The 9,039-nt window shown below is 65.0% G+C and overlaps 1 protein-coding gene across 4 annotated transcripts in view; it reads right to left on the bottom strand.

Moving 5' to 3' along the window:
- Positions 1-18: 18 nt before the first annotated feature.
- LOC115348724 (phosphodiesterase 4D interacting protein) overlaps positions 19-9,039 on the bottom strand; it is a 35,207-nt gene continuing 26,186 nt past the window's right edge. For 2 of the 4 annotated variants that reach the window (XM_030031825.2, XM_030031818.1), the window contains 21 exons: positions 7,776-7,867; positions 7,493-7,653; positions 7,076-7,391; positions 6,815-6,983; positions 6,563-6,679; positions 6,004-6,478; positions 5,529-5,764; positions 5,257-5,308; positions 4,750-4,967; positions 4,154-4,357; positions 3,370-3,591; positions 3,057-3,188; positions 2,821-2,940; positions 2,551-2,728; positions 2,342-2,466; positions 2,007-2,108; positions 1,637-1,824; positions 1,252-1,389; positions 1,037-1,175; positions 858-904; positions 422-581 (listed from right to left, as the gene is read on the bottom strand). In XM_030031825.2, the coding sequence (XP_029887685.1) occupies positions 549-581; positions 858-904; positions 1,037-1,175; positions 1,252-1,389; positions 1,637-1,824; positions 2,007-2,108; positions 2,342-2,466; positions 2,551-2,728; positions 2,821-2,940; positions 3,057-3,188; positions 3,370-3,591; positions 4,154-4,357; positions 4,750-4,967; positions 5,257-5,308; positions 5,529-5,764; positions 6,004-6,478; positions 6,563-6,679; positions 6,815-6,983; positions 7,076-7,391; positions 7,493-7,653; positions 7,776-7,867 (3,464 nt within the window). In that variant the 3' untranslated portion in view covers positions 422-548. Of the gene's footprint in view, positions 619-857; positions 905-1,036; positions 1,176-1,251; positions 1,390-1,636; positions 1,825-2,006; positions 2,109-2,341; positions 2,467-2,550; positions 2,729-2,820; positions 2,941-3,056; positions 3,189-3,369; positions 3,592-4,129; positions 4,358-4,749; positions 4,968-5,256; positions 5,309-5,528; positions 5,765-6,003; positions 6,479-6,562; positions 6,683-6,814; positions 6,984-7,075; positions 7,392-7,492; positions 7,654-7,775; positions 7,868-9,039 lie in introns of all 4 variants that reach the window. The other 2 variants (XM_030031824.2, XM_041127810.1) reach the window with 2 other exon arrangements.

The raw sequence follows: 9,039 nt of genomic DNA, 5'->3' as shown, positions 1-9,039 counted from the left end.
GCATGCTAGAAACACCAAAACCCAAAGGAAGCCTTTATTGGGGACTTTCCAGCCACTGAACAGAACATGGCATTTCTTACATCTTCCTCCCGCGCCAGGGCCCCGACGTGCCCGGGGAGCCCCTGAAACGCAGCTCCGATACCTCTATCTATATACATATACATACATCCACGAGCAGGAACAGGTACGCAGCAGGCTTACAAATGGGACCAAGTCCTGGGGCAGGAGGTGCCCAGTGCGGAGGGCTGTGAGGCCCCACGCTAAGCACCGCAGGCGGAAGGGGAGCAAGCGCTGAAGCATGGGGCAGGGAAAGCCCAAGCCAGCAGCTGCTGCTGCGATGCCAAGCAAAGGTGGGCAGAGGGTACACGACCACCACGGAAGCACAAACCCACTAACCGTGCAGCACTGGGCCCCCCCAGATCCCTGTCCACCCCAGCCCTCGGCAGTAGCAGGGACAGGGTCCGCTCCAGCCCTCCGGCGTGGCACAGCTCGGCAGCCAGCAGGGCTGTTTCGCGGCCGGGGGCATCGCTCTCTGTCCTGCCTGGGGCTCAGGCGACAGGCAGGGCCTGCTGGGCCTTCACCTGGCGAGAGAGCAGGCGTGGTGGTGAGGGGGGAGCGCTGCCATGGCAGGCCTGCACCAGGGTGCTGCTGTGCTCTGGGGACAGCCAAGGAAAACGGGTCCCTGTGTCCCGCACACACGCTGCACCCAGTTGGCCCCTCAGCACCTCCCCGTCAGCCACCACTCTGGCAGCAGAGGATGGGGTGTCTGCCATTTGTGCCCATCCCCAGGGCATCAGGGCTCACCCAGGGCAGGGGCACCCACCCCTATCCCGCACTGGCTGCCAGGACAAACTCACCTCCAGGTTCGTCCTGGCCTTGCGCAGCACGTTGTGGGTCCTGGTCACTGTGAGGGGGGGAGAGAGAGAGAGAGATGGGCTCAGTGAGGTCCCTGCGCCATGGAGCCACCCCAGTCACAGGGGGACCGGGCCAGCTTGGCCATGCCACCCCGCAGCAGGACACCACCCAGGCCACGTACGCTGGCTCACGATGAACTGCTCCATGCTGTCCTTGAGCTGGGTTGTGCTGCGCAGCCGCTCGGCTGTGCTCTGCAGAGCATCCTCCCTCTCGGAGAGCTGGGCCCGCAGCGCTGCAATCTCACCCTGTAGCACCTGCTCCTGGGATGAGACAAGCCTGATGAGCAGCGAGCATCCAAAGCCCCACTGCCCCGCTAGCCCCCAGCCCTGTGCTTACCTTGCCCTGGTGCTGGGCAGGACTGACAGGCAGCACGGCGCTCCAGAAGGCGGTAAGGAGAGACGCGCACTCCTCCAGGACACGGTGCAGGGTGCTGGCGCTGCCCCAGAGGTGCCCTGCGCCCGTCCACCCCAGGGCCTGCGGGAGAAGGGTGCGGGAGCGGGTGCTGCCGGGGCAGCTGCATCCCGCTGCACCCAGGGACTCGCCGTGTCCAGCCCGACACAGCAGGGCAGTGCCGGCATCAGCCCCCAGGGCAGAAGGCTACCTGCCGCTTGCCAGCCCTGCAAGCCTCTGGGCCGATATTGGGTGCAGGAGCTGCTTTATGCATGGTCTGCAGAGGGTCTGGCCCCCAGCAGCTGCCAGCCCCATCCTGCCCACACTTTACCTCCTTTCCTGGGAGCGGGCAGTTGGGCAGCCCAAGTGCCGGGCGCGTGAGACACATCAGCTCGCGGGCCAGTGCCTTCCCCTCCAGGATGTGCTGCTCCAGGGCCCGGTAGGTGTCCAGGCGGCCCACGATGTGAACCCCCGTCGGTCCCTCACTCTTCCTGACCAGTGGGTCTGCCCCACGTGGCTCTGTGGAATAAGCAGGGCTAGGTGAGGACCACTGCCTACTTCCCCTGGGGCCCTCCCCATCCCATCCTGGGGACCTGGCTCTGCCCTGGGCTCTCCCTCCTTGCTCAGAAATGGTGCCGCCCCGAGTTTTTCAGGTCTCAGCAACTCCTGAGGAGCATGTCTGTGCAGGCTCTGGTACCCACCGTCCATGTGCTGGGCCACTGACGTGTCAGAGGGTAGTGGGGAGAAGAGAGGAGCTGCCGAACTTGTCCCAACATCCCGCACCGGAGGAGATGGGAAGCAGCCTGGAACAAGAAGTGTCTGAGCCCCTGCAAATGGCTGTGGCTCTGTGCCCGGGGCTGCTGGCGTCCCGCCCTCCCTCTCTGCCTGCGAGCAGGGCCACCATGTCCCTCCTGCTGCCACAACAGGAGAGGTGTTTGGGACCACCCAAGGGTTGCAGAGAGGCCAGGCACTCCAAGACCAGGAGCTGGGCAGGGGGGCTGGGGCTAGTGGCAGGGGCTGGGCATGGGTCCTGTACCTGCACGGCTCTCAGCAGAGGGCCCAGGGAGGCTCTCGTAGACGTGCAGCTCCGTGCGCAGGGTCTGCAGGAGCAGGCGGTGCTCCTCACACTGCTGCTGCAGGAGCGTCACTGTGTGTTGCAGCCTGCAGAAGGGTGACGTATGGGTCTGGTGCCAGCCATACCGCCCAGCCCTGCTGGCCCCAAGGCCACAATGCCCCAGACCTTACCTGTTGTTGTCCTCCTGCAGAGAGCGCCGCTCGTCCCGGAGCTGCCGAACACTGTCTTGGTGCTCGGCAAGCTCCTCTGCCAGCCTCCGCTGCTCCCCACGCCTCTGGCCCAGCTCTGCTTCAGCCTCCCGTGCTCGGGAGCAGGCAGCCAGGAGCGCCTCCTGCACCCGCGCCAGCTCTGGGGACAGAGAGCATGGAGGTGTCACCGCCACCCCTCTCAGCCAGTGCCTTCTGGGACTCAGACTGGGGGTGCTGGTGGCACAGCCCTACCTTGGGAGAGGTGGTCACGCTGGAGCCGCAGGGTCCGGTTGTCCTCACGCAGAGCCTGGTTCTCCCCACTCAGCTGCAGCCCTGGCTCTGGCGTCTGGGCATAGACATCGCTGGGCAATCCTGCAAAGGGGGAGTGGTGCTGAGTCTCTCTCCCCAACATCCCGCCGTGCATGGGGTGAGTGCCCTCCCCGTGCAATGGCTCCCCCAGCAGCCCCGGCCCCAGTGCAGCACCGTACCACTGGCCTTGCTGGTGGAGGCCAGGCGGCGTTCGAGCTGCTCCCGGAGCCGGTCGTTGGTGCAGATGGACTCCTCGAGGCGCTGGCGCAGGCTGCGGATCTCCACCAAGTGTTCCTCCAGCAGGTCTGCCCCTGCCACCGCCAAGGAGACGACTCAGGGCAGGGATGGCTGTGCCACCTGCCTCATGCCGTCCCCACTATCCTGCGCCATACCAGAGCCACAGCCCACAGCCATTCTGGTGCTAGGTCTCCTCCCTGTTCCCCCACACCCACCCAGCCAGGATGCCCCCGTGCTTTCCAGCATGGACCTTACCTGTCAGCTTCTGGCCGGAGGGGTACCCTGATGGCAAGGCCCCGTAGAGTGGCCGGCTGGGAGGGGGTACGTCCCAGAGGGCACGGGTCTCGCTGGCCCTGGGGACCTCAGCCAGGCTCTGCAGCGCGCCGTGTCGGCAGAGCGATGCTGGGGCTTTGCTGCCCTCTCCGAAGGGGCCCAGTGGGGCTGTGGGCTTTGCTGGTGCCATGGGCAGCGTCACGCCTGCACGTACAGAGCAAAGCAGTGAGGAGGAGGAGGGCAATGAGCAGGGAGGAAGAATGGGAGTAACACATTCTCGCCATGTACTTCTTGCCCCCTTCTCGCTCTGCCCAACAGTGCAGCCCAATGTCCCCCCATGGTGATCCCCCATCACTGACCTTCTGCCCCAGTCAAACCCATTCCCCCTGGAGCAGAGGCTCTCCCAGGGCTCGCTGATTATGTGACACAAGTTGGAGGGTCTCAGCCCCACTCCTACACAACAACTAACCAAACCAGCCCTTCCTCAGAGGCCCTAGGATGTGCAAGTGCCCACACTAAGAGCTAGTGCTGACTCAGGCTGCGTCCATCCCACCCACCAGCTCCTCCCTACATGAAAGCCACATGTCCCTGTTGTCCCCCAGCCAAAGTGATGGGACCCAACCTCGAAGCAGTAGCCCCAGGAAGCAGGAGAAGGGCAGGGCAGGACAGGCAGATCAGAGAGGGTGGGGGGCCATGCGGCACAGCACGGCACAGCACGGCACGCAGGGCAGGCAGGACCAATCCCATGCTGGAGGCAAGTGCTCACTTTCTCCCAGCTGCCTCCGGAGCACCTGCAGTTCCTGCTGCGCCTCAGCCAGGGAGCAGACGGGGGTCCCGCAGCAGCCCAGGAGTGGGGGAGCTGGGGGAGCCGCAGGGGGGGGGGGGCCGGCAGGCAGGAAGGGGGGCAGCCCGGGGGCCAGTGCAGGCAGGGGGGCACTAACGGGTTTGGACAAGGAATCAAAGTGAAGGCCTAGAGACAGGAGAGAGATGGAGAGAGATATTAGCGTGGCTCTGGCTCAGCCTGGCAGGGACCCCTCCTCCCCGGGGGCACTGGGGACCCTGGCATGCCCCGAGCAGCTGAGTCCCCGTGTCCAGAGACACGGCGGGCTGGGATAGCCCACGTGAGGCCAGTCAGGTCCCAGCCTTGCAGGGCTGTGGTACCATGGCAGGGCTCCCTGAGAGGCTCCCCTGCGGCCCCAGGTGCTGTGTGCTCAGCCCCCCAAGGCTGGCACTGGGGCATGATGCCACACAGGCAGCCCCTGCCCAGGCCTGATGGGCACCTACTGCTGCAGGGACCCACACACTACAGAGGGGCTGCATGTCCCCAGCCCGCGGTTGTGACCCCCAGGCACCCCGCGGTACCTGCGAGTCGGGCGGGCTCCTCGCGGCACTGGCTGCACTCGCTGGCTGCATCCCCATCGGAGCAGGGCTCCAGCCCCTCGGACACAAAGGAGGAGCTGGTGGCAGAGCGGGACGACTCGGAGGGCAGGTGGCTGCTGCCTGGGGACTCACAGCGCTCCTGCAGCTTCGCCTCCAAGCTCTCAATCACCTTCTCCTTCTCCTGGAGTTCCCGGCTGAGCCTGCGGAGGTGGCACGTCACCAGGGCTGGCAGGGCAGGATGACCCCCATCCTACAGCCCTTCCCCGCTCCAGCATGACACCCCACATGCTGCATCCCACCCATGTTGAAAGGCTGCCCCAGGACACCCCCAAGCCTGGGGCTCCCCGTCCCCAGAGCACAGGCAGCCCCAGGACGTCCACCTGGAGCAGAGACCCCAAGGGCATCCCGGAGCCCCACCCCAAGAACAGTGATAGCCCTTGGGGTGCCCACACAGAGCAGGTCCCCCAAGCCCTCCCAGGGAACAGGTACCTCAGTGCCAGGAGTTCATGGCTGGTTTTATCCTCCCCATCTTGTCGATCTCCTGAAAAACCAAGCCAAAGAGGAGCCAATCAGTGTCTCCGTGCCCCAGGCTGCCTGTTCTCAAACAGAGGCATAGCAGAGCAGGACAGGACAGCCCAGCTCGAAGAGCGTAGCCCACATGACACAAGGTGTCCGAATGGCTCCAGCCCATCAAAGCATCCCTTCTTAGCCCACCGTGCCCCACAACGTCCAGTCGCAGTACCCCCACCAAAGGTACTTACTGGTGCCCAGCTTGTCGCTGAGCCTCTCAGCCAGCTGCCTGCCCTGGGCCAGCTGCTCCCGGAAGCCCTGGCCCATGTAGTAGTCGATGTCGGTGCCGCGGAGGAGGTCCTCAAAGGACCGCAGGGCATCACGCAGGTGCTGGACCAGGCTGCGGCTCACCCCGCGGCCCTCCCGCAGCGTCTGCCGCAGGTGGGAGAGCTCCCGAGCCTGCGCTTGGATCAGCGAGTCGTACTTCCTAGGAGGGATCAGCAAGCGGGGGGTCCACAGGGCTGCCGGACCCCCCCAGAGAGCACAACAGGGACAGTGTACCATGAGTGGAGTCTGGGCACTGTCCACTGCTGGGGCTCTGCCCCACCGTGCAAACCTCCCAGGAGCCCAGCTACAGTAAAAGCATGCAGAAAGAAGCCACCGCCCTTGGGCAACCCCTGGAGACCTCCGTAGACCCCTGTCTGGTCCCAGTCCCCACGGCCATACCCCGGCCAAGTGGCAGATTGCAGCTCCTTGGGCAAAACACCTCCAGGTTTGGTTGCGGGCAGCTGTGCCTCGAGGAGGGTGACACGGTGCACCAGGTGCTGCAGGTCGCGGTGTGCCTGCAGGGCGGGCGGGCAAAGGGTGCCATGGCCGTCCGACTGCCAGCCCTCATCCTCGTCCGTGAGGCTGTGGGCTGGGGAGGTCAGGGCCGTGGGACCCGGCGGGGGCCGCTCGGTGCCCGAGGTGTAGCCACTGGTGACGGAGACGGAGCGGGCACGGCGCTGCAGGCTCTGGATCACCTTGTTGGCATTGAGCAGTTGTGCTTTGAGGTCCTGGATGTGCTGGTGCAGGGCCACCACGTCTGCCGGAGCCATGGCTTTCTGGGCAGCCTTGCCCGCCTTGGGCATCCCTGGCCGGCACGGCGACCCTGGCTCCTCGCCGAGGCTGGGCTCGCTGAATACATCTGGCTCCTCACACTCTGCAGAGGGGACAGGGCATGATGTCACTTCTCCCTGCCAGGTGGGCAAGGCACAGGAATACCTGGAGCCCTAGCTCTCCTTACCAGGGCTGGTGGTCTCGTCTCGGTCAGCCTCGGTCTCACTTCGCCCGCACGTCTCATAGCCCAGGTCCTGGAAGTCCACCTGCACTTGCTTGCTGAGCTGCTGGGTGTGGGGTTCACCTGCTGGGCGGCCCCATCAGCTCAGGGTCCCCCTCCAGGCAGGATTCACCACCCCTGCCCCACGTACAGCACAGTGCACAGGGCACGCCAGGCTTGGCGCAGACTCCCCCCATCCCGCCTGGGGTTTTAACTCACGGAGCAGGACGTGGTACTTCTCCAGCTGCTCGGCTTGTGCCCGTACCGTGGCCTCCGAGGCGGCAAGCTTGTCCTGCAGTTCCTGGCACTGCCTTTGGCCCTGTGCCACCTGGGAGTGCAGCTCTGCACCCAGCCCCGGCCAGCCACTGCCAGGGACCGTGCCCTCCACCTGTCAGAGGGAATATGGGCTGTGAGCTCCCAGTTTCCATCCCCATCTTTATCTGCATCCCCATCCCCGTCCCCTGTGCCCAGGGCACTTACATGGCTCCTATCTCCTCCGCCCGGGGTACCAGGGCAGGGTCTCTTGGGCATGTCATCCTGGGATTGTGCCTCCAGTGCTGGGCGTTTGGTGGGCACAGCTCCCCGCTCTGCCAGGACCCCCTGGCCATCCCCACTGCCGCTGGCCGGGCGGTCCCCGAGGGTGTTGCGGCTCTTCCGCTGCAGCCTGCGGGGCTCAGGTGCCAGGGGGCTGCCCAGCCCAGCCTCCTCCTGCTCCCCACTCTCCAGCAGCGATGTGGCTTCACCCATCCGCTCCTTCAACTCCGCATTCTCCAGGCACAGGCTCAGCATCGCCTTCCTGGGGGCACAAGGCACTGTGAAGGGCAGGCAGCGGCTGGGATGCAGGGTACCCCCTCGAGCCACTGCCACTCGCTGGCTTCAGCATCCCAGGGCTCTTACCTGATGTGGGAGACAGAGGAGAAGCCGGCTTCCTCCAGCTGCGCCTTCAGCTCCCGCAGCTCCTCTTCCGCCCGCAGCTCCAGCTTCGGCACGGCAGGTGCCGTGCTCTCCATCAGGGTCCTTTCACTGCCCCCGCTTTCCTTAGGGGCCCGGGGGCTGCTCTAGAGGGACAAAGACAGAGGGTGACAGGGGACATTTCTGAAGGCACCAGGACACAGTCTGGCAGCGGTGCAGTGCCCAATTCTGCCGCTGCTATTGCCAGTACCACGCTGCCCTGACTCACGTGCTGGGTTGCCACACCATGGGCTGCCTCCTCCTTGATGCTGTTGGTGAAGTTGGTGCTGGCATCATCAGCATCTGTGCCTGTGGCCTGACCTAGGGGACAGCACAGCACAACAAGGCGCTCAAAGCAGTGGCAATGGCAGCACTGCCTCTGTCCCCTCCTTCCTGGTAATGCCCATGGCCACTGTGGGCAGCCCTGGGGCAGGTGCCTACTCTCATACGTACCTGGTGCTGGGGAACTCCCAGCAGGACTGAGGTCTTCCCACTGTCCCTGTGCCCTGCCACCCTCTCTCTGCATGCTGGAGCTCCAACCCAGTACCCTGTGCTGGCCCTGCACCCAGGGACAGGACAGCCCCAGCTGTCCGCAGCCCCAGGGACGGCACCCCAGCAACGGCGCCTGCCCCATCCACATGTCTGCCTTCACATCACCTTGCGCTTTCTGCCCCAACGCACATGCATAGGTGCCACCCACCCTGCAGCCACTTCACAGGCCACAGCCAGCAGCACGTGCTCCATCAGGGACCCCTGCCAGCACTGCCCCAATCTGGCAGGAGTGTGGGGGTGTACCCCACACGATCACCTACCTGGCCAAGGGCGGCTCATGGAGGACACTAACAGCCACCCTGCCCACATCGCCGAAGCCCTGCTTACATGCATGGTACTGGGCTCTTTGCAAGCCCTGTGCTGGCCTTGCAGAGCTGCAGCAGAGTTAAAGGGACACTTGCATCCCATACCACAGCGCGTGGGGGGCTTGGGCCCACCCTGCCCCACAGAGCTGAGCTGGGAGCACGTTTTTCTGCTTGCACGCAGCTCTGCTCCTGGCTCCTTGGTGCAGAACCCCGGGTGAGGGCTTGCACCCCTCGTCTGGGCAGCTTTCCTCCTGCCCAGCTGCAGGGCCCTGCCTGCTCTGCTTAGGCTCAGGCTGCCTAGGCTGGGAAATAGGTGTACCCCCAAATCCCTCTTCTCCCCAGGGAAAGGGGAGCTTAGACAGGGCCCAAGACCATCCCCTGGGGCTGCGCAGGGCCAGGTTTCGCAGCTGCCTGTACCCCGCAGGAGATGCAGCTGCTTTGCCTGTGGCCAAACGCATCACCATCAGGTCTGGAGCTCCCAGGCAAGGCTGAACACGGAGTACGAGAACACAGAGAAATCCTGGCAGGAGAGAGGCCAAACATCGGTGGTGAAGGAGAAGCCAGCAGGGAAGCATATGGCTCCTGGGAGGGAGAGCCAAGGACCAGCCAGGAGCATACCTTGCAGCAGGGCAGGCG

The sequence above is a fragment of the Aquila chrysaetos genome, chromosome 12, assembly GCF_900496995.4.
Source record: "Aquila chrysaetos chrysaetos chromosome 12, bAquChr1.4, whole genome shotgun sequence".
NCBI lineage: Eukaryota > Metazoa > Chordata > Aves > Accipitriformes > Accipitridae > Aquila > Aquila chrysaetos.
This window is presented reverse-complemented; position numbering and strand designations above follow the sequence as displayed.